The sequence below is a fragment of the Suricata suricatta genome, chromosome 12 (assembly GCF_006229205.1).
Source record: "Suricata suricatta isolate VVHF042 chromosome 12, meerkat_22Aug2017_6uvM2_HiC, whole genome shotgun sequence".
NCBI classification, from domain to species: Eukaryota; Metazoa; Chordata; class Mammalia; order Carnivora; family Herpestidae; genus Suricata; species Suricata suricatta.
The window spans coordinates 63,372,672-63,399,790 of record NC_043711.1 but is presented as its reverse complement, the minus strand read 5'-3'; the positions used below and the strand labels follow the sequence as shown (position 1 = coordinate 63,399,790).

The 27,119-nt window shown below is 44.7% G+C and overlaps 1 protein-coding gene across 1 annotated transcript in view; it reads left to right on the top strand.

Moving 5' to 3' along the window:
• The window catches only part of SLC24A3 (solute carrier family 24 member 3), a 491,111-nt gene that overhangs the window by 269,269 nt on the left and 194,723 nt on the right, over positions 1 to 27,119 (top strand). The window contains exon 3 of the mRNA XM_029917030.1: positions 23,647 to 23,723. Within this exon, the coding sequence (XP_029772890.1) occupies positions 23,647 to 23,723 (77 nt within the window). The remainder of the gene's footprint in view (positions 1 to 23,646; positions 23,724 to 27,119) is intronic.

The window sequence follows — 27,119 nt, the reverse complement described above, 5'->3', positions numbered from 1 at the left end:
TGCTGCTATGAACATTGGGGTACATGTGCTCCTATGCATCAGCATTTCTGTCTCTCTTGGGTAAATCCCCAGCAATGCTATTGCTGGGTCATAAGGGAGTTCTATCGATAGTTTTTTGAGGAACCTCCACACTGTTTTCCAGAGCGGCTGCACCAGTTTACATTGCTACCAACAGTGTAAGAGGGTGCCCATCTCTCCACACCCTCTCCAACATCTGTAGTCTCTTGCTTTGTTCATTTTAGCCACTCTGACTAAATATTTATTAGAGAGAGAGGCAGAGAGACAGGGATGCAGAGAATCCCAAGCAAGTTGCATGCTGCCAGCTCAGAGCCCAAAGTAGGGCTTGAACTCCATGAGCCATGAGATCATGACCTGAGCCAAAACCAAGAGTTAGATGCTTAACCAACTGGGTCGCCCAGGCACTTTAAGAACATTATATTTAAACCACTGAGAAAGTCTGGAAGCCTGCTAAAAGACAATAATGTTTCAGTGATTAACGTGGTCAAAGCTATAAGATCTGGAGGGTAGGGTGAAGATTTTACTGACGACACTGGTGTTGAAAATGAATGCTGTGTTTTGGTTTGGTTGTTCACACCCCACTTTCCACATTCCCTTTCCTGGGGGACACAGATTGTCTGGGCTCTGTGTACAAAATAATATGGGATCTGCCGTGCGGGTATTCAGGGACTTAATCTCCTCACTCTTGCTCATTGCCTTCCCTCAGAGGTGTTAGAAGTGTGCCTCTGCAGATGTTACATAGGTGAATGACTGGCTCTGGGGCAGAAGATTCTCTCTGTCCTCCACTCCCTAGTTGCAGTCATGTCACTGCCACTTTTAAAATTTGGATTATCTTTATCAGCACTGTCAATAACAGCCAAATCATAGAAAGAGCCTAAATGTCCATCACCTGATGAATGGATCAAGAAGATGTGGTATATATATACAATGGAGTATTACATGGCAATGAGGAAGAATGAAATCTGGCTGTTTGTAGCAAAGTGGATGAACCTCGAGGGTGTCATGCTAAGTGAAATAAGTCAGGCGGAGGACAGATACCATATGTTTTCACTCATAGGTCTAACAGGAGAAACCTAATGGAGGACCATAGGGAGGGGAAGAGGGAAAGAGAGTTGGGGAGAGAGAGGAACACAAAACCTGAGAGACTATTGAATACTGGAAAAGAACAGAGGGCTGAAGGGGGAGGGGGATGGGGGAAGGGGGGATGGTCATGGAGGAGGGCACTTGTGGGGAAGAGCACTGGGTGTTACATGGAAACCAATTTGACAATAAACTATTTAAAAAATAAATAAACATTAAAAACTTTTTAAATGAAAAAAATAAATAAAATTTGGATTCTTTGCTTTTCTTTTAATGAGCAGAAACCGTGTTTTTCATATTTTAAAATGTGGAACTTCAATAAAATTCAGTTTTGCCTTTCCCCACTTCCCATGCATTAATAACTCCATTAAGTTAATACTCCTTTGAAGCACATGTACTTGGCCCTGCTGTTCCTTAGGGAGAATGTATCCTCACTGCCAGGCTTGTACTTGGATGTCAGGGATGCCACCACCAATTGCCTTCCCCCATGGCCCCCACTTACTTTCTTTCTTTCTTTCTTTCTTTCTTTCTTTCTTTCTTTCTTTCTTTCTTTCTTTCTTTCTTTCTCTCTCTCTCTCTCTCTCTCTCTCTCTCTCTCTCTCTTTCTCTCTTTCTTTCTTTCCTTCTTTCTTTCTTTCTTTCCTTTCCTTTCCTTCCTTCCTTCCTTCCTTCCTTCCTTCCTTCCTTCCTTCCTTCCTTCCTTCCTTCCTTCCTTCATTTCCTTCCTTCCTTTTAGTTATCCTGTCTCCTATCCATGTTCCCAGCCTCTTCAATGTTCCCTTCCCCAGCACCACCTGCCTCATGTGCCACTTTCCTAAATTGGCTGAGCCAACTGTCTTCCATGCCCACAGTAGTAATCTCACTCATGGACCTCTGACCCTTGAATTCTGAAGCCAAATTGTTCATACTTTACTTCCTACATCTCATAGTTATATGTTGGCCACGGGCAATTATTTTCTTTATACTTTTCTTAAACTCACTTTCAAAATAATTTTTTTTACTCCCAATGAGAATTTTTTTAAATTTACTAAATCCCAATGGCAACCTTCCCAACTCTGTAGAGAACAGGATTCCCCAGGTATATAGAGTTAGAAATGTATTTGCATGCTAAAAATCCCTGTAAGATGGTTAATCGTCCCTTTCTGTGGATATATCCAGTTATAGTCACTTACTTCTAAATCATTCCAGTGCACAAACAAGAAAATTCATTGTGGCCAAGAAGATGAAAAGCAGTCATGGACAAGTGTCTATATACATACATTTACAGTAATCATGTATGTTCACTACTCTTCTTAATTCATTCCTAAATTGTAGCAGCAGAACAAGATTGCACAATAAACACTACTGCTTAAACATATATACCCAGACACCTGGGAATACCCTGATAGTGCAAATTTGGGTGCATTTCAGTACTCATAAGAAACAAAAAAAGTTTCAATACCACTGCCAATGCAGAATTAAAGAATTTATTTTTAAAGATGCTTTCATATATCTTTCATAAATGAACAGATATATTTTATAGTAACATTAAAATAAGCATTATATAACTATTGACATAGTTTGTTCTTGTGTGGCCCAGTATCATCTCATGTATCCCCAAAAACACCAAGAATTCCTGCTGCAAGCTCTTTGTTCATAGGGTTCTGTCCAGCCACAGCGATGGACCTCAACAGTCCCATAGCCTGCAGAGCAGTTACCAGTGTGTTATTCCTAATCTTTCCTATAACATTTGATACTTGTGATTGCCAGTGTCTGACCCCAGGTAGAGAATAATTCTGGACACTGTGGTTGTTTTTTGGGCTGGCAGGTAGCTCTTGGAATTAAATGGTTGGTTCTGGCTCATAATCATGGTTACAGGAATCAGCATCAAGTGACCAAGTGACCAGCTGGGTACAGAAGCTTTACAGGGGGGAGTTATTTCTTTGTCAATGTCTCAGTGACTCTCATTCCCATCCTTTGAGTGGGTCACACCAGCAGTCACCACCTCAAATCCCACCTATGATATCTCAGTTGAGAGGACCCAAAAACCATGGAACATAGAGGCATGGGATGCACTGATGTATTAAAAAACAAAAAAAACAAAAAGCAAGAGGGAAGTGCCTTGGTGGCTCAGTGGGTTAAGCATCTGACTCTTGGTTTCGGCTCAGGTCAGGATCTCATGGTTTCGTGAGTTTGAGCCCCAGATCAGGCTCTATGCTAACAAGTACACAGCCTGCTTGGGACTCTCTGTCTTCTAACTCTCCCTTAACTCATGCATGCACACATGTGCGCACGTGCGCGCTCTCTCTCCCTCTCTCTCTCTCTCTCTCTCTCTGAAAATAAATAAAGCTCAAATAAGCTCAAAAATGTTTATTTAACTTAATTAAAAATTAAATTAAAAAATTTTTTAAAAAGAGATAAAGAAAAGCAAACAGGGTAAGTAAGCATTGCCTGTTTACTTAGTGAACACAGTGCCTGGAGCAGAGTAGTGATTCCAAAATGTTTATTGAATGAATAAACCAAGTACTAAAACCATTCTTTGTGATAGTCAGGTGTCCATTCCTTCACCAACATTGCTATTTTCTGCACTCTTCCAGACCAGATTGAGGATAAAAGAGTAAAATAATCTGGAAATGGGAAGCGCTGTTGGAATGTCAGGGAGTGAGTGGAGGCGGGGGGAGGGAAGAGGGAGAGGTTTGGGGAGTTTCCTGGGGTAGGGGACCAATAAGAAAACAGGAACATCAGAGAGGGGTCAAGAGTCAGTGTTGGGAACACACCTGTCATGCCAATTGCCTGCTCGTGTGTCGCCCCAGCCCTCTCATTCCTCAAACGCTGAAATGTGACTGGTTAGGGATGGACTGCAGGCAGTCCACTGTGCTGCCAGCCTCTTTGGGTCCTACAAGAGACCTGGTTTGTGGGGGAAATACTTGCTGTACACTGTATCTCTTGGCTGTGGCTCCTTTGGCCTGACTTGCTGCATTCCAAGTTAAAATAGCTCACGCTCCTTCCGGGTGGGAACCAGCAACCTTCCCGGGGCCTGGGGCATAGATCTGCATAGAGGGAGAGAAAATTCACAGCTGCTGATCTTCCTTTTATGGGTGTTTGTCTGTGCCTCTCACCCTCTACCACCAGACCTTCACATGACAGAAGAGATGCCAACTGTGTTATCTGAATATCTAGACCCAATGTTGCCCATCTGCTGTCCCTCCCACTCAAATCAATTGTGCTTGTGAAAAATGTTTTAAGCATTTTTCATCTTTGAAGAAGAGCAGTACCTTCCTCCAGGTAGGAGCCCTGTGGTTGAGAAGCCCTCCTGTGGTAATAGGGCTCTGTCTTCAAGGTCTACAAAATCAGCCCAGGAAAGCTTTGTAAACTTGAATCTTTGGGGCATCGCAACAAGGGTGTCTGGTTTTGTCCAAACTCATTACCTTCCAAGTGACAGAATCATCTGGGAAATAAACTTCTTATTAAAATATAAAACCTTCCCAGAATCCATCTGCAAACTTCAAAGGGAGATTTGGTAGAAGGAAATCCTACCCAATTTTAACTATTCCATGGATGTTTGCAGGGGGGCTGGAGGGAAAGAAAATTGTTCTGTGGTGCCAAATCCAAATCTGGTTCCATGTCGTGGGTCAGTTTCCAGGGCACACCACCTGGGCAGCAACTTTCCTCAGGCCTGGGCCTAAATTTGGAACAGAAGGAGCTAGAACTCCTAGTCCAGCTCTGGGCTACAGTGATTTGGAGGGATTAAAAGAGGCAGAGCTTGCTCAGGCCATCCTGAGTGCGCAGGGACTCCCCTTTCTAAGCTGGTGTATGTCTTCCATTTCAGTGAGACACCCCATTCCCTCGGAGTCTTATGGGCAAAAGCCAGCCTAAGGGGCTGTCTCAGATGGAGTCCCCAAAACAGAGATCCTTGTGCAGGGGATTTATTGCTCGAGAGTTCTCAAGCAAAGGGGAGCAAGAGAAGCAAGCTTAGGCAGGAAGACAAGTCAGAAAAGCTGTATTCTCAGCCGCAGACTGGCCTCAGACTGATTCCCATGGGACCGTGGTGCATGAATAGTAGTCTGGAGCTGTCCCAACTTGCGGCAGGACATTGGCTGCACCTCGCTCTTGGTGTGAAGACTTAATCTTCAAGGCATTTAGCCGGCATTCACCCAAAGTGATTCTCTGAAGAATGCACGCAGAGCCATTAGCCAATGGCATTCTCAGCACTGGGTGGTGAGTGCGCCAGCCTAGTGAAGGAAATCCTGAGTGGGAATCAAACTGTCCACTTCAGTGGTACACAGTCACCCTGTTGTGCTGCTTGACTTCATACAGACTGGGTGTGATCAAACCACGAGCTTTTGTTATCTTCACAAGACAGCGCCATTCATCAGTTTGCAAGATTCACTTCCCTGTCTAAGCCATTATACCATAGCAGGTTTTAGACATGTTTTATAGAGGGATGGGGAGGGGAATGGATGCATAAACTAGCGCATAGCTGGTCAGGCATTACTACCTTCCCCAGCATACAGCACCACCAGCCATGGACGTAGCCACTCAGCTATTCAGGCAAACTTGTTAAAAATGAGGGCATAAATAGAGCTGATTTCATCCATTTTTATGGCCGTCTAGTTACCCCCAGGAAAGGCAAAGTTGGCCAGAATGTGTGTGGTCCATACCTTTTGTGTGGAAGATGTTTTCAAGACTTTACTCCCTTGAATGTGCCTCGTCTTGCCCCTGACCATTAATTACGCTTCTCGCCTTTTCTCAAACTCTTGCCTTATGGTTATTTCGAAATGGTCACAAAAAAATTCCAGGCTTTTCCATTCTCCAACCCAAGCTGCCACTTTCTTTCATACTGTGAGGCTCTAATACCCAGCTCTTCCACAGCACCCCAGATTTGGGGCTGGGTCTTCTGTTGTCACCTGAGTCTGTGTCCATTTCTAGTGGACCAAGATATAATCATAGATTTTATTCTTTTGACTATTTGGATATGAGCTTTCTGGTAACAGTTTTTAAAAAATGATTTGACAGGAGAACACAGAAACGTGTGGAATGTGTTCAAGATCAGTGAAAACCCTGTAAGAAGACAACCTCGCTGCTGCCTCTTGGTTGAGAAAAGTCAGATGTGCCCCTGGACACCCCTGGCTCCCAACACCTGGTACTACCCTGTGGAAATTTTGGCCATGGATAGTTGTTTCTGTGGCTACTCCATTCTCTGCCTCACCCCCATTCTGCTCCCCTCCTTGCCAATGATTTCCCAGAGCAAGTCCCATCTAGCATTTCACCCTAAACACCAGCCAAATCATCTCCATGCAGCAAGGACCTGTAGGCATGCTGGAATCTCACTAGAAAGAAATGCTGGTCCACTGAACTCAAATAGATCCCCTGGGAACTGAAGGCTGATGAGTGATGTGTGTGACTTGTTCAGGACCCTGTCATTTGAAGGGAGAGTGTGTGCAAAGCTGTGCCCAAACCCAGGGGTGTGAGGAACAAGTTACTGCCCACCATCTATCTTCCGTCTTCCACTCATGTGCTCTGGATCCCAATCTCTGTGGTGCAGGATTCCTTTGGGATGATCAAGGGAATGTTTGTGGAAGAAGCAGCATTTGTGTGGTTCCTGTGTTAGCCTGGGTTCCCAGAAGCTGAGCCTGGCATGAGTGTTCATGCAAAAGTGATTTTGAAAGTGCTCTCTTGAAAAACTGGTAGAGAGTAAGCAGTAGGACAAGGAAGGAGGAGAGAGGGGAAGGGCACAATGTCAAGCAGAGACTTGCAGTGGCCACGTTAGCTCCAGGGAGCCCTAGCTGCTGGCTTGTCAGATGTGAAAGCATTCAGGGAGGGACAGGAGGAAAATGGCAAAGGGATCTGCAGCCAGGGGTTCAAAGCATGGACACTGCTTCACTTTCCTTCTAGCAACTTCCAGAGGAGTTAACAGGAGCAGTAACCCCCAGGACAGTTCTTCCCCAGTATCTAAACCTCACTCTGTTGCAAGTTGGGATCTCTTGGATCCCTAATAGCAACTCTTTTCTGCCTTTACCCCCGTGGGTCCCAGCACACCAAGCAGATACTGGGGTATCAGCATCCCATAGCCTTAAAATTTGGAAATGATAAAGTGGGGGCTCTGGAGCACAGAGAGAGTTGCTGCAAAAGGTGCCAACATGCTTTCCATCAGGATGTATCTTAGGTAACAGGAGAATGTGGGTTTATTCCTAGTTTGTTTTCAGTCTATAACACATGTCAAGATGCAAGTAGATATTTCCAGCACTTAAATAAGGCAGACCTCTGAACCAGCTCCTTTTGGGTAGAAGGGGTAGGAATCCATTTTGTCTGAATAGGAAGTCCTAGATGGAGAAAGCTATCCACCACAAGGCCCACAGTGGAGCAGAATCTCAACACATGCCAGTGTTATGTTCTCTAGCCCCAGGCTTAGTAAAAGGCTAATCAGGAAAACTGGCCAATTTTAGTCTTGGGCCCCATTCTGGGTTCTAATGCACCATGAAATTCAATGCAATCCCATGTGCTTTCTTGGATTCTGGGTGAAGTCTTTTCCTTTGGAAACAAAACAAAACAACAACAACAAAAGCTAGGCTTTGCATAAGCACCTGTTTGATTTCTCTGAGCCTGAGGGAAGTGTATGTAGCCACCAGGGTGTAGAAGAAAGGACACTTGACTTAGATCTGGCCCAGGATTGTTCTTGCTTTGTGAGCTAGACCTCAGTGTCCCCCTCTGCAAAGCAGAGATATGGGGATAGCCATAAGGATTAGGAAAGGTCATGTAAGGGAAATGGTGTAGTTTAACACATTAGTACCCCTTACATTTTCCCCTGGAGAACTTGGCTGTTCATTCAAGGAAAAACACATTGAACAGTACCCACCCCATTAGAACAGGAAATGGCTTTGCTCCTTCCCACCCCCATCCCTTTGTCTCTGCTTCCTGTACTCTTGGAATGCCTCCTCTGTAGGTATGTAAGCCCTTCCTTCTTCGAGGCTCCACACATCTGACTCACCTATGCAGTCTTCACTGCTCTGGCTGATGCTGACACTTTTCTTCCTGACCCCAAGTACCATTCACTGTCTGATTCATATTAATATAGATAAAGAATTGTTGTAAATGTAGCTGTAGATGTGGTTCTCACTTTCAGAGAGAGGTATATAGTGGCAGATTGCATCTTCCAAAATGGTCAGAGTGATAAAGGCCAGGACTGAGTGACCATCCAGGATCTTGTTCCTCCCCCTTGAAGTCTGCCATACCCTAGTAACTACCCTCTGTGTGACTTTCCAGGCTAGATTATAAAAGCCATACAACTTCCTCCTCTGGCTTTCTGTGTTGAAACTTGTGCCTTGTAGCTCTGAGCCACCATGTGAGAAGCCTTCATGCCAGAGAGACCCCGAGGAAGTACCATGTGGAGAAAACACATTGAAACAGAAAGAGAGGCCAGAGAGCCCAAGCAGTTCCAGCCCCCCAGGTATTTGAGACTCCTCAGCCCAGGTGCCAGAAAAGCAGTGATAGGAATCACATTTCCAGTTCCAAATACTAAGCCATCGCCATTGCGTGAGGAGCCAAGTAAGGGCCACTTAACCCCAGAAATGTGAGACATAGTAAAAGAAGTTCTGTTGCCTTAAACCACTACTATTTGGAATAGCCATAATGCAGTGATGAGTATGTGTATGATACATATGTGTGTATAAATGTATATACACATATAGAGACCTGTGTGCACATACATACATACATACATACATACATGTTTGGAGGGTATAGCCTGCCTTTTACTATCCTACAATTTGTGTGTTTGTGCACCTAAGTCTTTCTTCTTCAATGGGTCTATAAACTCCATGAGGGCAAGGCTATGTTGTATACTTCCTAGTTATTCTGTGCCAGAGTTAGAGCATCCTGGCAAATGTAGCCACTGCACTGTTCATCCTTGAATGAAATTGACAGGGGAACATCTGTGAGCACATCTGCGTCCTGAAAAGCATGCTACCCTTTACAGGATGCAACTGTGATCATGAAGAAATCAGAATCTCTTTGGTACTTGAATCTTTCTCAAAGGAACCCTGTATCTTTGGAAAGAATGATTCTCCTGAAATTGCTGAGAGTAAGCCACTCAATTTTATTCTGTGTCATAGACTTGAGGAAAGAGAACACTGCTCTCACAAGCCCTTCCACCTACGGGCATGTGACAGCCAACCTCTTGGAGGTGAGAAGGCAAGACCTTGTTTCCTCAGTCCAGGACCCCCATGGGATTTGTAGCTTCCATCTCCAGGCTGATAAATATCCCCTTTGCCTGTCTCCTCATCTTAATGTTACCTAGAATATTGGAGATTTTTTATGCAGAAAACCATGACAGTATGGTCCTGCTTACTTGAGCTATGACAAGAAAACTTAAATGTTAGAGTCTCTCATGGAACAATAAAGTTATTTGTATTCCTCCCTAAAAACAACAACAAAACCATGTTTCTCAAACATCAAAAGTGTCATTTGTAAAGGAAATATTTTAATAGATTTTGTCTTTAGATCTATATGAAATGCCCTGAAATTCAATGCTTATGTGAGAAAAGATTGGAGGAAGTAATGATGTGAACTCTTCCCACCTCTGAAAATCTGCTAAGTCCTTTTACCCACCCGTTGCATGAACTCACTGTCCAAGCAGATCAGGTGAGCTGCATGCCAGCATCTTGGAGTATATGTGAAACCTGTCTTTGGATGTTGGAGTGGCAAAAGGGGTCTTCATTTTCTCTGACTGGCCTTTTCTCAAATGAGCCCAAGATTTGTTCTAACTTATGTAGTAAATATGTACATTTGCATATGGGTTCTGTGGTGTGATGACCAAGGTTACTGCATCACAAGGTTTATGTTGCCTGTGCATTATTTTTGGTCTCAAAATAATTATGTTGGTTTCTTTAAGGATTTCTTTAAATGTATTTTCAGTTCCAACATTCCTATTATGACATGCAAGCACCTAGAAAGACATAAGCTAGCCAGCAATGACACAGAATCCTAAGTTCTGACAGGGGACCGAAATGTCATTGGCTTGTAGAAGGGAATATGATGGGGTTCTTGGAAAAAAACAAAGTGGAACCCCTACCTCCTCTGTCGTGTCTACCTTTCCTCTTTCCTTTGAACAGAAATTGTAGTACTTATTATTTTGTTCTTCACAAATTCAGGAATTTAGCATAATTTTCCTTTTCTTCCTTTTAAAAAAGTTAAACATTAATATGTTTATGTGCTTGATGTAATGGCCTGATTTAGTCAGAAGTTTTATTTTCTGCCTACCTTTCTTTCCTATTTCTGAAGCTTCACAAATTTGTCTGGACTTGAAAGGCACTTATTAAACACCTACCTTCTGTTGCTGTGAATTTCAATTTGCCAACTTCATGTAGAATGTCAAAATTTGACACTTAAGGGAAACATGTAAGAGAACCTCCAGACTCCCAAAGAAGGAGAACATGATTTCTTTCCCTTGGCAGTAACTGGTTTCCAATATCATTTGTCCCCTAACACACATTCTTGCCTCTGAGCCTTTGGGTATCACCTGTCAGAGACATCAGGACTGTCACAGATGCTTTTTTAGGTTGCCTTGACCTTGAAATATTTGTAGTTGAGGGCTGTGGGATGCTGTAGCATGTCTTCCAGTAAGCTCTACTATTTTGAGGACCCACTTTGTCTAATCCTTGGTTTATCATTAGAAGTTGGTATGCAGTTAGATTACCTCCTAGCCCTTTATCAAGTCTTGCCAGCCTATGCCACTGACCCTCACTTTCCCCAGGTCCTTATTTACCACTGGGCTGCATGGTTACTTCAAGTTACATTAGTTGCATGGAGAACTTAATGTGACTAACAGCAAGTTTTTGGAACCTTTAATGTGAATTGAGTTCACTATAAATTTTCTGCCTGAGGTGATGACATAGAGTATACTCTGGACTTTTGACTTCTATTCAGGGTAGAGTAGCTTGTTGGATTAATATTCCTATAGGAATAATTATGGGACTCTGGACAAAATAAAGAAAAACAATTTTTTAAAAGCTCTGAAAAGTGAATAAATCCAATAGAGACTGGAAGGAGTATGAAACTTGAAAGAAGGAAACCACACCTGGCAGCTTTTCCCCTGTGAATCTCCATAGTGTGTGCAGTGCATGTAGGATAGAGCTAAAACAGAAAGCAGTGATGTTATTGGGCTGAGGCATATGAGATAAGACTTTTTTCTAGCTCATGGAAGATCTAGAAATTTGAGAACATCCCAGAAAGGGAGGATTGACATCAGGGGAGCCCTAAAACATACATATAAATTCCCCTGATGTTCTTTGCTGACCCCTGAACTACCCATGCTTTGGGGGACACCAAGTAGCAGAGAGCAGGGGAGACCCAACAGCTAAAAGGCTGGAGTTGCTGAGTAAAGATTTCAGAGCCACCCAGCTCTGGAGTTCAAGTCCCCAGTGTTTAAGTGACTTGGTAAATGGCTCAGACTCCCCATTCAGACTCTATGGGGGCCACATCTCAGGATTGAGAGCATAATCAGAACAGACTTTTGTTAGAGAAAAGCCTAAAACCAGCACTAGATATGACCCTCCAGTAATCTACTGTCCTACTAGAACTTTAACATTCTTCTAAGGAAGACAACAGAATCCAGAGTCTCTTCAGTGCATCATCTGTAAAGTCAAATATATCATCAAAAATAAGACACACATCAAGTAGATTCTAAATTCTTTTGCTTTAATCTTCCCTGCTCCAAACTGTAACCAGTCTTGCTATGCTAACTACAAGACAGCACAGATATCTTTCTTGTTTCTACTCTTGATCTATACCCTTAAAAGCCTAGTTTGGAGAACAGAGCACATTGTAAAGGCAGAAGGAATTTAGTATTTTTCATTCATAACTATAACGTGCCATCAGCACAGCCCAATGATAGGCCAAAAGAAATGAAGAAAAAATTGAAACAAGAAAACTACTTTTAGTCTTGGATTAATTACATTCTTCTCTTATATTTCATTCAGATGGAGCCATCATGTTTGAAATCTAAACTTTGTATGTACAGATTAGTGATCCAACAAAAAGTCCTACTCTTTTTTTTTTAATATTTTATTGTCAAATTGTTTTCCATACAACACCCAGTGCTCTTCTCCTTAAAGAGTTTCAGATGGAATTAGAAGTTTCTTGAGTGTTTTGACCCCAAACCATAGGTATCTAATATTTAATATATGGTAACATAATAGGGAGAATGATTTCTTCCAGGTAACATCTTAATTCTTCTTCCAAGGAGAGGCAGAGTTTGCCAAGTACTAAATGAAGAGTAAATACAGCTTGTGTTTTGCCAGCTGAATTAGCCAGTAGTTTTTCTATTTATTTACAACTCTTTCTATAGCTAACTGTGATATTTATTTCATTATTATCGACAAGATTTCAAGCTATTATATTAAAAGTGTGTAACAACCTAATACATCTGCTTGAATATATTTGATATCTTCTGGAACTGTATTGAGATACTTCTAGGGGCACCTAGGTGGCTCAGTCAGTTGAGCATCCGACTCTTGATATTGGCTCGAACCCATGAACTGTGAGATCATGACCTGAGCCATAGTCAGAAGCTTAGACTAAGCCACTCACGCACCCCAGCAATATGTGTCTTCTTAAGGAGCTATTTAGTGGGTTTTTGTGCACATCAGCTTCTTGGTCTGCATTTCCCTGGATCAGTAAAAGGACATGAGAGCATTAGAGATTCAACACCTGTGTCAGACTCCAGTTTATCCATCCACACATTCTCTGATGTGGGTACCCAGGGCCATTTTGAAGAACATAGCAGTCCATGATGGGCATGAACACCACAGGGCTATTTACCATAAAATTTCCCTATTCTTTAATGAGGATTCATCACTGATACAGCCATGGTAATCCCACATGAGCAACAAATACAGGTTGTAGGCTCTTGTCCCTACAGATAGGCCTTCTTCTGTGTGCTGCCATGTTTGTGGCCTGAGAACACTTCATTAATCACAGGATCACTGTATTTTCTACAGTAGCTACTGGCTTGGAGACATGAGCGACATTGATGCCATGACTTTTTATTATTGATAAATAAATGTTTCCAGTTCATCAAATTACAGTTCAGTGCCTTGCCAGGCCAAAAATCTATGGTAACTAATGATTGGAGCTCTATAGTTGCAAAGAATGTCTGTTCTCTTCCAGGAGAAAAGCTTGTGGGATGCTTTTTTTTTTTTTTTAATCTTCTGCCAATATGGATATGAGAAAAAGAGCTCTGAAGTGAAAATCAAGGAGCTTCTCATGGGTGTGTTGGATCAAATTCAGCACCATCAAAGAGGGGTACAGACAGTCTTCCAACCTGCATTCAGGGGCTGGGTGGCTCTGTGCTGCTGTCAACAAAGCAAGATGCGTCATTTCCCTGTAAATGCATAGAAATAAGGTCATTGATGACTGTTGCCATCATTGGGGGGAAATTCACTTGAATATGGATGAGCCCTCTGCTGGAGAAACTAATCTTTGTTGAAATGGAGAGGAGCAAAAGTGCAAAATTCTTAGCTTCCCTTGTCTAAATATGGGTTCATCAGACATCGGCCCTTAGGCAGATTCAAGTACAAGTTTATTTGGGAAATGATCCAGGGAGGAGAATTAAGAAGTGAGACAGGGAAGGGAAGGCAGCCAATCAAAAGAGGGTTATAAAGCCAGTTTTCATGGTGAGCAACTGGAGCTTAATCCTGCTGTGAATGCTAGCAAACAGTGCAGGACACACCTGAGAGGTCTCCTACCCAGATGGTGAGGGAGCTGGGGTGTATATACACCTACCTGTCATCAGACTTTGATTGAGGGCTTTGCCTGGGGAAAAGAGAATGTTGTTTCTGGGCAGAGAACTCTACCTCAGCTTTGGAAAAAGTCCTTGGACCAAGAAATGCAAGTGCTGGTAGCTGTTTTGCATAAAAGTGGTAGGACCCCTGGAGTGTAGGCAGGCACTGATGTCTTGGGAAAACCCCCTTGTCCATATTTCTCCCTCTCTGCTATTTAATAGGTAAAAGGAGCTATCATTTGATAATTATTTACCTGATTCTAGGTATTACATATTTTGTAAATAGCATCACAAGTAATCTTATAATAATGACATAAACTGGTATTATTTTCATCCTCCTATTTTGCACATTAAGACATAAAGACTGAAAGAGGTTAAGGAAATTCCTCAAGGCCACGGGACTCAAGTGGTGAAGGAGGGCTTCAGGTCTGTCTTCAGCCCTTATAAAACCCTGGCTACCTCTGGTAAACAAATATCACCACATAGGCATTGGCTGAAACAATCTTTCTCAGCAAATTTGATTGATAGGATCTTTTTGATTGAAAATTTGATGGTCCCACATTGAGGCTCTTGGTTACCATGACCTATTCACAGTCTTCTTTCCATGCACACATCGATCCTTTAAATCCAGACTTTGACCATCACCCCCTTTCATCCTTTCCCCTCCCCCTTCAGTCCACAGCGGGTGATGGTCATGGTGGGGGACACGTGGGGAGAAATACTGGGTGCTATATGGAAACCAATTTGATAATAAACTATTATTTAAAAAAATTCTAGACTTTGTTTCTGGCTTTCAAAAGGAAGACATTGTGTCCTTGAAAGTCGAGGAAAAAAAGATCAGTTTGCCCTTGGTAATACAGAAAAATCAACATGTAAGACCCCAGTCATGATCTCAGTTCCTCCCCTACTGTCTCTGTGAACTTGAGCTGATTACCTGCCTTTTTTGGGTCTTGATTTGCTTATATGTAAATCGAAGATAAAGATTCCTATCATAGAAACCATGCAAAAGTGATAAATATGTGTTTACAGTATTCTATAAAGATTAGTTCCATCCTTAAATATTGGGATGATTGCAGATAGAGCTGAGTATTCCCTGGCTCCCAATCTACACTTTGGTCCACTCAGCTGAGGACTCTTCAATGCCTTTGTGTAACTAGGGTTGAGTATGGTACCTGGCCCAGAGCATGCTAAGGATGATTAAGTATGTATTTATTTGCACATGACTGATTTGTTAATACATTTTTCAGTGTTGTTAAGACACAGATTCCAAAGATGACCTCAAAGCAGCCTGCAGTTCTCTGGGACACTCTGCGCCCTCCATTTGCCAAATACATCCCACCCCCTCTGCACTTTTGTGGCTCGCTGAACCTCACTGAGTGCAAGAGGAAGGCACCAAAATGTCTCTGAAACTTTTCCAGAGACTAAATATTTAGAAAGTTAAGTTGAGAATATATCCATTTTCACACACATTCTTTTGTGGATAATTTTGTTCTAGGGCCTTCAGTTATGACATGTGTGTTCATTTAATCAACAAACATTCTTAATTAAATGACTTATCTGTGCCAGACACCAAGCTAGGCACTGGGGATACAGAGAAGAGAAGAATAAATTTCCCCCAACCTTAATTGCCTACCCCCAGTCTAGTGGAGAAGACTGAAGAAACCAAAGATTGCTGAGGCAAGGCCTCATGTGCAGAATGCAGTGGGAATGCCGAGCACCATATTAGCCATTGTATTACTCAGGGCAGGCTTGGCTATGCTGGGTAACAAGTAGCCCCAAATCTCAGTGGCTAAGAGAATAAACGTGTTATTTTTTGCTCACACTACATGTATAAATGTGCGTATCAGAAGGGTGGGATTCTGATATCAACCATTCAGGGACACAAGCTGATAGAAGTTGCATCCTGATTCATGAATCCATGCATATTTAGACAAGAAAATGCAAAGTGGTGAATTGGATACTGGCTATTAAAGCCTGCCTGGAAGTGTGACACTTGTCATGTTCTCTCACTTCATTGGCCAGAGCAAGCTGCATGGCCCCACCTATCCTTAAAGAGAACCTAGAATTATGTTCCTTCCAGGTCTCCCAACAAGGAGAGGTAGGGCATTTGTGAAGAGCCTGAGTGGCCACTCCGAGTTGCTGGAAATTTTATTCAACTGTTTCTCCCAATGGCATTTCTTAGTTAATAATTCTGTCTTGTGTTTATACAAAACCCACCCCCCTTTGAGAAATGTCCCTTTAAGCTTATTCATACTTGTCTTTACTTGGTATTTACTTTTCTCTTTCATGGACCCTGGCCCAGTGGGTGCTTGCCCCAGAGAGAGAGAGAAATACAGGGTTCCTGTCCACACGGAGCTCACAGTGTAGGAATCAAAGGTAAACACAGGCAGTAAGTGACTGCAGTTTGGCTAGAAAACCATTTGTTGGGTACTTGCACAGGATAAGGATGCCACAAAAGGAGTATGGAAGGGAGGCCAAGTATTACCACAGCTGGCTCACAATGCTCTCCCAATGTTCCAGGGGAAGAGGGAGCAGAGAAGGTTTTATGGAACAGAGCACCTGGACAGATATTGGGCCCCTAAATTCTTGAGGCTTCCCCGCAAGAGGCCAATAAATCAAGATGTGCTAGGTGGTTTGTTATGAAAGTGCCCCTGGGATGACAAACTAGTGTTCTGGTGGTTGCAGCAACCCAGGTTCCTTTTGCTCAGATGTGTTAAGGTAGCTGTGGTTTTAGATCTTCCTCTTGTGCAGCTCCATTTGATCCACATAAGATCAGTATGTCTCCAGATGCCATGAATGTCTCTGTTGCATCTTTTCCCCCAAAAGAGACAGAAAATACTCTCTACTCTTTGCAAACCTCCATTTGGACTCATCAAACTCGGGCCTCAGGAAAGCAGCCATGAGAAGCAGGTCGGCTGACTGCTGTTGCCTTGGTAAGGGGAATCTACTCCCGGCTGGGCTCTGTGGTTTCTATGGGAACAACACTGCTTGTCTTTGCTGGCTTCCCCAGGCTGGCAAGATGTACTGAAAGGAAAATTGGGGGAGAGAAAGTGAGGGACAGAAAGAGACTTTGAGGATTTTGAAGGTATTTGAAGAAACCCTCCACTGGACATGTAGCTATTCCCAGCACACCACATGGGCCATTTGGCTCCAACACAGCCTCAACACGGAAGCACGTACCTAGAGACACATGCATTCATGAAGCTCCCTTGGACTATACACCATCTTGGAGAAACAGATGCCAGCACAAATCAGGCAGGAATTGGCAGTAGATGGTTTTTGCCACTAAGACCGGGAAAAAAGGTGTCCTTGGCCCAAGACCAGACCAGCATCTGATCATTGCTACAATTACAAAGAATCAGGATAGGTGGCTCAGGAAGATGGTGAGAGGCATATCATATATGTTGCCTGCACCCTTCTCAGCCACCCTGCAGGGCTGGCATTTACATACCCATTTTACAGATGAAGGCAATGGGGCTCTGAGAGAGGAAAGGATGACCCATGAGTATGTGGGTGGGATCTGAACCCAGACCTAATCCTCTACCCTGGGCCCTTATGCAAAATCTAACCAACAAACCAAGGAAAATGTTACAGTCCCAAATATGGCCAACCATCTAGTTCCCACCTTAACTAAGACATGCCCTTGTTTCTTTGGATTTGGATGCGAAGAAGTCCACACAAATGCGAGGCAGTTGGGATGACATCAGCACTGCCATTAGCTCTGCAGGAGGCACTAGCAGCCCCACCTTGTTTTATAGATGAGGAGATTGAGGCCAAGAAGCACTGGACAGAGCCTTCTAGTCCAGTGTGCCACCCTGTCTCTGTATACTCTGGTTTGGACAGCTTCAGCTGTTCTGAAAACACCATTTCTCAGGCGTGTTTGGGGCCTCAGAATCTGTGCCAGCCAGGTGGGGCGTTTGCTCAGTCTTATGGAAGCCAGATCAACTGCTGCTGAATGCTCTTTTCTTAATCCACTGGGCCAGCTGGATAAGGCCGATGTGCTCCATCCCGGTCATTGTCTAGAGTCAGATTCCTTTGGCATTCTTCATTCTGCTAACACTTATTAAGACACCTGCTGTGTGCATTAACCGCACTCTGAGCTTAGACTGGAGGGAACAATGAAGAGGAATTCCAGGCCATTTTTCAGATGGCCAGTAGGCAAATCGAGACCCAGAGATACTGTGGGAGTCACACTGTGGGAGTGCTAGGACTGAGCCCTCCCATTTCCAGATGCCCAACTGAGGATCCTTTCCTTGTCCCCCGGCTGACCCCTTCCTTAAGAAGATTAAAATAGTCATACCAAACTGCTTTAGAACCACAGCAAACAACGCTTGGTGAAATAACAGTGTATGTATAGTGCATATAGGGAATGATGAGATCATTTGTAAACATTAGGAGCTTTCCTCAAACAAAGCGGCTGCCTTAGCAGGTCTGGTGACAGGGCTGTCCCTGAGTTGTGTTCTCTACAGCCAAGGTCATCTGGTAATATCCTTCACAAATGAGACAAAGCCTCTAATAGGGTGGAATTGAGACTTATTACAAAAAAATGTTACAATATAGGTAACTGTGGTTGAAATCTTAACGTTTGGGCCTTACCATGCTGGATTCAGAATGCAAGTCCTAGCACAGTCTGTCTGGACCTTTATGCCTATGCACAAAGCCTCTCTTCTGCTCTCTCCACCTGACACCCTACTGCTGTGTGCTGATGCCAGTGATGCATGAGGAACTCATGGTCTTTCATTTCTACTCTTGAAGACTCCCTGCACCACTTCTTTTATAGTTTTTACAAAAGAGACGCTTGGAGGATCATAGGAATGCAGCATACAGGCTGGAGCAGACACTGGGCATCACCACACCACACATGCAGATGGTTTCTTGATGCACCTGTGACTCTGTCTAGGGCCTTCTCTGATACGATTAACACACTGACTTGGCCAGTGTAGAGCTGAGAAGGGTTAAGGGTCATCCTTAGCGTGTTTAGGACAGCCTTCAACAGTGAGGGACAAGCACCCATGGATAATGTTGAGGCATATTCTACACTGTCTCTCAGAGGGGCATCAGCAAATCTGAGCTTACTTTATCAGCATCTTCCTCCAGTCCCATTGTGGGATCACCTCCCAAATAAATTGCTGACATTCAGATCTCTGTCCTAGGGTCTGCTCCTGAGACAGCCTCAGACATGGGCATATGAGACTATGAAGAAAGTCTCACTGTATGGAGGGAAAGAGGAGATCCCAGGCCTCCAGCTCAGATTTTGAAAGAAATGTTTCCTTGTGACTTTTGTCAGAAGACAATGCTGCTCTAAGAGGAAAATACAATTATGCATTCTTCTTCACAAATTGTGCATTAACTCAGTTGTGAGTTCAAGTCCTGTATTGGGTTCTGTGTTGGGTGTGAAGCCTACTTAAAAATTGTGTGTTAGATCTTTAAAATCACTGTTATAATCTCATCACCAGCCCAGTCCATGTTTTCATACAGGAGCAATAGTGAATAAATAGCCAGAGTGGAATCCGTGTCAGGAGACGCTTCCTGGGGGAATACTTAAACTGGTTATTTTTTCCACAATGCTGTGAACCACCAATTAAGAATTTTGTTGTTTGATTTGAAAACATTGAACTGACTCTTCTCTGCCTTTCCCACCTCCCTCATCACCCACCCTTATTTCTGAAATTGACCAGTCAGCCATGTTCAGATTCATGAGGATGTCCGACAGTGGCCTGCTTGGCCAGGACTTCAGACAGCACCTCAGTCCTTCCTGAGCCAGCACTGGGTTCTGTATGTCACCTGACCCAAGGGCATGGTGTCCAGCATGGTCCTCTCCAAGGGCTCTATCCAGGTCCCAGGGTTGAGTGGGCATTTAGGCCTCTGCCAAGACCCTTCCTGAACCAAAACATGAAGCCTAATGGGTCCATTCATTCATGATCATTTACATATCCACTTGCTGTCTGTTGAATGACAAGGAAAATGACTGGATTCAAAACATAACATCACTTACTGACATGCTACCCTTGATTGAGTCATACCACAGGCCCTGGGTTAGCTCATGGATGAAGCAGCAGAGCAGTGGGTAGGGCAGAGCCTGCACAAGTGTGGACACTTTGCAGATGCAGACAGGTGGGGTAACTTTCCGGTGGCCCTTACTCCCTCCCATTTTTGCTCAAAACCACATTACTCCTCATGTAGGAAGCCTGAAGGGGGGCAGGAAGTAAAGAAGTATCTGGCTTCAGCATGTCAGTGTTGAAGTCCCTGAGTCCCACTTCTGCACCCACCTCTACTCTTCATTGATGATAAGTGGTCCCTATGCTTTGCATGGCACCCATCACAGGTGGCCTCAGTTTCTTGAGGGTAATGGCTGTTGGGATCCATACAGTCACTTAGCATACCAGTCCTGCCTCTTATTCTCTGGAGTAGGAGGACAATAGGATGGTCACATTAAAACACTGAACTGGCCAGTGTGGAAAACATTTATTGCAGCTACACAGAGAAATGTAGAGGGAAAAAAAAGCAGCCCAGCTTTTCCCTGTGGTGTGTGATGGCAGAATATAGATATGATCAGATCCCTTACTTGAAGGAAGTCCCAAGAAGGCAGAGACCACCTAGCAGAGTGAGATTGCAAATAGATTCCAGGAGCGAGGAAAACAGTAGAGAGCGGTGTTACCAGGCCTGCATTTGCTGTGTAGGTGGCCCTGCTCTGCAGCTTTCCAGCTGTGGAGCCTTGAGTTAGAATCTAAACCTCTGTCCATTGGGCTCCTTGTCTACAAAATGGCAATGACAGCTCTGGGAGGACAAAAATGGGTAGTGGGTGTAAAGTGCAAGGCACAGTTCTTGCCAGGAGCAGGTGCTCAGTGAATGTGTCATTCTGCACAGTTTCTCATGGCCATTCTGCCCACCAGAGCCTTCATCTTAGTCCACCACCAGCCAGCCCATCCCAAGTCCCACCTCCCAAGGTACAGACTTACATGTCTGTACAAAACAAAGGAAACATCAGATGCAGACAGTAGTTGTTGTTTCCTCAGAACCAGAAATTGGGGCACAAGGCATGGGTAAGCCAGGGTAAACATGGGAACTAGTCAGGACTGGAAAGTCTCTGGCTCATGGTGCTGAGAAGGAGGCGGGACAGGCCTGCTCAGCAAGGCCTTCCCTCTCCTTACCTTTGTGCCCCTCCCCACCAGTGGTGGCCTGTGGAAGCTGTCAATTTCCTGGATTTGGGAAGTAGGCAGAAAAGGACATTTCTCATGGTTTCTGATCCACACTGAACAACATGGGGACGGGAGGAAATGTGAAAACCATGGGATGGTTATTTGGACTAAAATTTATTCACCTGAGCTCAAAGAGAAGCAAAAAAGTAAAGCATTAGAAAGCATCTCTTCAGCTTGTGAGATATCCTGTGTGCCCAGGGAGACCCAGAGGGAGGGGAAGGAAGGACAGACAAGAAATGACTGAGGGCTGGGACACCTGGGCAGCTCTGTCGGTTAAGTGTCCAACTCTTGATTTCAGTTCAGGTCATGGTCTCAGGATTCATGGGATTGAGTTCCACTGACTGTGCAGAGCCTGCTTGATATTCTCTCTCTCTCCCTCTCCCTCTGCCCCTTCTCTGCTAGTACACTCGTGCTCTCGCTCTCTCTCTCTCTCTCTCTCTCTCTCTCTCTCTCTCTCCCTCCCTCCCTCCCTCTTTCTCTCAAAATAAATAAACATTTTAAAAAACCAAAATGACTGGGGCTTCAAAGGCCAGGTCTCTCCAGTATGGGCACTGTTGCCAGCAGAGAGGTTTCAGGAAGTAGAGGGGCTTCTCATCAGAGAGGCTGGAAGGCTTCCTCCAGCTCTGCTCACTGGACAGGAGCATGCCAGCCAGAGGCATTAGGCCTGTAGAGGGAAGATGCTAGAACAGAGACTCTAAGAAGAGTGGCTAGAAACCTTTCAATGCCCAGGGCCAAATGGATGAACTTCAGGCTTAATCTGTGAACCCTTGTTCCCTCCTGATAATTTCCAAATTGTAGTGTCATTTGGTCTTCAAGGTGAAATCCTCCAGGCTTGCCCTTATTTTTCTCATTCATTGATCAGGAGAACTAAGTGCAATCTGTTTGGAACAGCTTTAGCTTAGAAAATCACTTAGGGGGATCATGACATCCCTGTCTTTCCTTGACTCCCCCATCTCATCACATGAAGGATTGGACAACTGGCCAAGACTTGCATGATATCTTTTTCCAGTGCTACTCTGGAAGCAGAGAGACCTTTTTCAAGGAAGAGTCAAAGGCTTGTGTCTTAGGCACCCTTCCAGGCCAACAAGCCACAGTCTTGAGGTATGTTCTGTGCAAGTTCCCCAGGTCTGCTGCAGGACTGGATCCCAGGTGTCCTGAGCAGTCACCTCTCAAACATCAATGTCGCCATCTTGGGATCCCTTCCTTCCCTGGTCTCATCACCTTCCTCATTCACAGCATGTGCAGGGGTCACCTCCAAGTGAGCTATGTATACCCAAATTTTTGACTGAGAGTCTGCTTTTGTGGGAACCCAGAGGAAGGTATCATCTTGTACATATCTCCCATCAAATGGTGACGATTTCCCCACATGTGCACTGGAGAAGGACCGAAAGCTTATGGAGCTCTGAGAGAAAGGCTGCTCCATCAGCTGGCCACATTTGCTGAGGATGGGGCCAAGAGCAGCGTGGTGTGCACAGCTTCCCACGAAGCCTGATCAGATAATGTCCTCCAGAGAGGAGAGGCTTATGAGTGCTCTGGCCATGATGTTGATTGAGTTTTATGAGAGGAGGGAGAGAGGGCGAGCAGCTGAGAGTGGGGATATCAGGCTGATGGTATCATCTGTACAGATAGATAGAAAAAGAAAACAAATTGAAGGTGTGCTCAAGGAATGGCAAGTTATCCTGTCTGGTGGGAGTATGAGAGCCCATGAAACAGTGCTGACAGCTGAATTGTTGCACACAGCCTGGCATGCAGTACCTGCTCAGTCAGCCATTGTTTGAGTGAATGAGTACATGCAAAGTGTAAAAACACAGGAGGAGAGAAGAATGCTCAAGTGGGAAATAGCCAAGACAAGTTTGGGACTGTCAGTGTACAGACGGAGGCTTTTATCTCCTAGTGGGGAAGTTTTGGGAGCAGAATGGGAGCCATTCTGCTTCATAGTCCAGTTCAGCAGTGGCCAATGTAGGTCAAGTCTGAAAGGCAATGAGAGAGCAAGGAGGGTGTTGTAGCAGGGGCAAGGCCCGAGAACCAAGCCAAAGCAGTCACGGCAGGGAATGCAGGCCAATTTAGAGCAGGTACCGTAATGCTGTGTGTGCCATGCGCCCCCTTGGTAATGCAATGAAGCCTACAGACCTCTGCTCAGGAAAACATTTTTCAATGCATTTGATAAAATATATATGCTTACAAAAGGAAACTGATCATATTGATCAGTATTAGGAAATAAACTTGCTTGAAGGTAGTTCCTGGATTTTCTTGTTAACCCTCTAAATCACAAGGGGCCATCTAAAAACTACCCAAATGTTGAAGTGATGAGTGGGAACTGCCTTAACTATAATAGTATAATGTATCATGAAAATTTCTGTTGGGGGCAGAGTCCCCAGTGCTTCTCACACTCATGTGGTGTGTTGTCTACTTCTTTATCTGAAAGAAGCACTGAATTCCAGTTAAGAGATGTGTGAACATAAAGATGGAGTTTTTTCTCATCCAAGTTCATGGATCCCACATGAAAATGAAGGCTGGCAAAGCCGTCACAGAACTCCAGCACTGAAAACATTGTCACCCATTCTGAGCTGGTTTTCTCTCTCCATTCTTTAGCCCTGCATGAATTCCCCAATGACATCTTCACCAACGAGGATCGAAGACAGGGGGCGGTGGTTCTCCACGTGCTCTGCGTAAGTACTTCTCCCAGGGCTCTGCCTGGAGGGTCTGGAGGGGAGGGCTGTCTGGTGGTGGGTGGGCAGTGAGTTGAATACCTGGTGCAGATCCCCGAGCCTAGTGCAGGACAGTCTCCAAATGCACCCTCTATAGGGGGCCACAGATTCGGAAGCTGGAAGACACCTGTATTATTTCCTTGCTAACAGAGCCCAAACCATGGGCTCCAAGGACAACCAGACTTGCTCTCTGCTATTTAACCTTCCCTCTCTCTCTCTCTGCTCAAATGCCACCCTCTTGGGGAACTCTTTCCTAACTAGCCTCTCTAAAATGGCATTATCTTTCTTTTTCTCCATATCACTGATCACTGTCTGATTTAATACATTATTATTATTTGTTTATTGTCCATAACCTCACTCACATGTAAGTTTCAGAAGAACTGGGGCTTTGTTTTGCACATGGCTTTATTCCTTAGATCTATTTCTGGCATGTGGTAAGGACAAAGTATTTGTTAAATTAACAGATTAAATATAACAGCACAGGCACAGCATCTGACATTGGTAGGTGATCAATAAAAGTTTGTTCTGGTTCTTAATGTCCACCACCACTGCCCTAGCGCTTTCCCAGTACTCAGTGCATTGAGTGCCTTTGATTTGCCTTGTCCCCATTTGGAGAGTTAGGGGAGGCTGTGTGTGTGAAATCTATCTAAGGAGTGGCCCTGGAATCAGAAAGACCCAGGCCAAATTCTGGCTTTTCTGTCCCTATGGAATGCACTTTCCTCCTGAATGCTCTTAATTCCATTTTGGTTATTTATTTCTGTGAAACAGATTCTCCAAATTTAGTGACATACTCAATAACTGTTCTAGTTGCTCATGTGTTCTGTGAATCAGTAGTTCAGAAAGGGCACCGAGGGTATGTTGTACCACAGGATCTGGGCCTGAGATGGAGTAATTCAGACGGCTGGCAGTGATGCTGGTGGCTGGGGCTAGAGTCCTTGGTGCTGGAGGACCCTTCCCAAGAGGGCTTCTCCATTCTCATCTGGATTGGCCAAAGGACCAGCTCAGCTGGAATGTTGACCAGAGCACCTCCATGTGGTCTCACCAGCATGGCTACATGTGACCCAGGGCTTGAAGAAGGAGGAAGCCCCATGGCCTTTAATGCTTTGGACTTGGAAGTCACACACATCATTTCCACCAGACTGTTTTGCAGTTACAAACCCACCATGACTCAAGGAGAGGGGACAAAGACCTAACTTTTCAGTCCACACCTGAAGAGGGCTAGTGGGCACCCTCTGGGCTCTGGAGTCAGACTGGGGCCCAATTCCACTGTTCTTGTTTTGTGTGTGACTTCTGATGAGATATTTAGCCTCTCTGGACCCAGAAGCTGCCTTAAGCCTGACTCCCTTTATGGTGAAAGCAATCAACTTGTCAGGTCTTTGCTGCAACACCTCCCCCAGAACCCTCCCCTTGAAGAATAATCATGAGAAATCTTTTTTTAGCAAAGACATTCTCCAAAACTACCAGATAATGTAGACTCTTTGTAATCCTCCCTGCCTTTCAGCAGAGTCCAATGCACAGAGCAATTAATATGGACTCCAGCTGCTTCCTTAGGCACTGAGGAGGCTCCCCTCCCTCAAGGTTGAGGAGCCCCAGTCACTGAGTTGGATCAAGAATTCCCCTGTAGCCACTAGCACCCAGATGCCTCAATGTCTGAGACATGAGATTTCTACTATCAGCACAAACAGTGTGAGTTTCCATCTTTCCAGGGCAATGTTGTCACCTGCCGCTGGCAGAGTCCTTCCACCCATGTCACCTGGCAGGTCCTCTGAATCTAACTGAAGGCAGACAGAGTGCATTCACCTTGTTCTTTATGAGCCAGGGGTTACCCATAAGGCCTCTGGTCTCCATGATCATACAATTCCCAGGGAAGGCATTAAGGCAAAACAGGACAAAAACAGATAAATCCCCCTTACACACTCCCTTGCAAGGGTGGACAAAAGCCTGCAGATTAGTGCTTTGTCATCCTTGGTATCTAATACCACAGGTCCTACCTTGGGCCCTGTATTGTAGAAATCACAGCAGCAAGGAGTCCAAGGTCAGCATCCTCCCCTTTATGACCCTGCTCTAGGCACATGGTTGTTTAGAATTCTCTGTTCAAATGGCCTATGGCTGCTGCTGAAGCCTGTGTGGGCCTTCTGCTCATATCTGCTACTTGGAGGGAAAAGACCCCATAGAGAAGCTTGAACTCACTGCTGGGGGTGACCACACACACATGCATGTGGAGCCGGACTTCGTCGAGGAGGATACAGCAGAGGCACATAGTACAGTGGGCCTGCTGGCACCCTCCCAAAGTCAAGGGCCAAATCTTATGTTACATTTCCCCACCAGCAAGAATATAAGGATATAAACCTTATGAGGAAGCCCTTCGTCCAGTATCATTCACGTTGAACAACAAAGTTGCACAGTTCAGCGCAGAAATGCAGGATTCTTTGTATCCCCTTCAAGTACCATGGTGCCTGGTACACTTAGGATCCTCAAAACTGTTAGATGAACATTGTTGGATATAGAAGAAACACAGCCAGGGCTAACCTGTGGCATTTTGGTGGACAGATGAATACATCAGTCAAAGCTGCAGGAAGTTGAGTGTAGATTTCCTTCTCTCAGCCATCTGGAAAGCATTTCTGAGCCCCTGTATACAGTAGTGCTGAGTTGGACCCCTCCACAACCCTGAGAGATAGTCTCACCCTGCACAGAGCCACTGTCTTTTAGGGAGACCCACTTATGGACAGCCCCTGCCATGCTAACTGCTGCCCATGCTCTGTGTTACATGCTTTGGGAGCACAGAAAGGTCCATGCCCAATGTTGGGAGGCCCAGTTGAACTGGAGTAAGGTTAGCATTTTCCAAAAAAGGGAGAGGAACTCCAGACAGGAAAGGAAAATCCATGATCAAAAATGTAGAGAGTCAAGAGTACAGGAGGTCTGGAGTGAACAGAAATGAAGGACGGGGAAGGTTGTAGGGGGAACAGCACCTGGAGGCACCATGACGTGACTTCCCTGGAGAGTTGGAAGTGGGGGGAAGCAGATTCCTGATCTCACCATCCTTCCTTGCCTAAGGAGTCAGGCATGGCCAGAGAAGACAGCGTGGTCTGCACTCTAGTCAGGTGATAGAGACCTGGGAAGGCCACAGAGAAAGGCTCAGCGTCATTTGGACAGGGGTCCCAGAGTCCCAGATATCCCGAGAACACTGAAGGCCTGGGGAGAAGAATCGAGAAGGGGGTGTGGGGGACTGAACGTCACCCAGGTGCCTCTAGGCACCTGAAGAGCAGGGTCTGCCCATCCAGTGAGGCGAGGGTCCCAGAGGTGCACCCTGTCACCTTAATTTACCTAAGGTGAGAGGGCCATGGGCCCTGCCTTTCA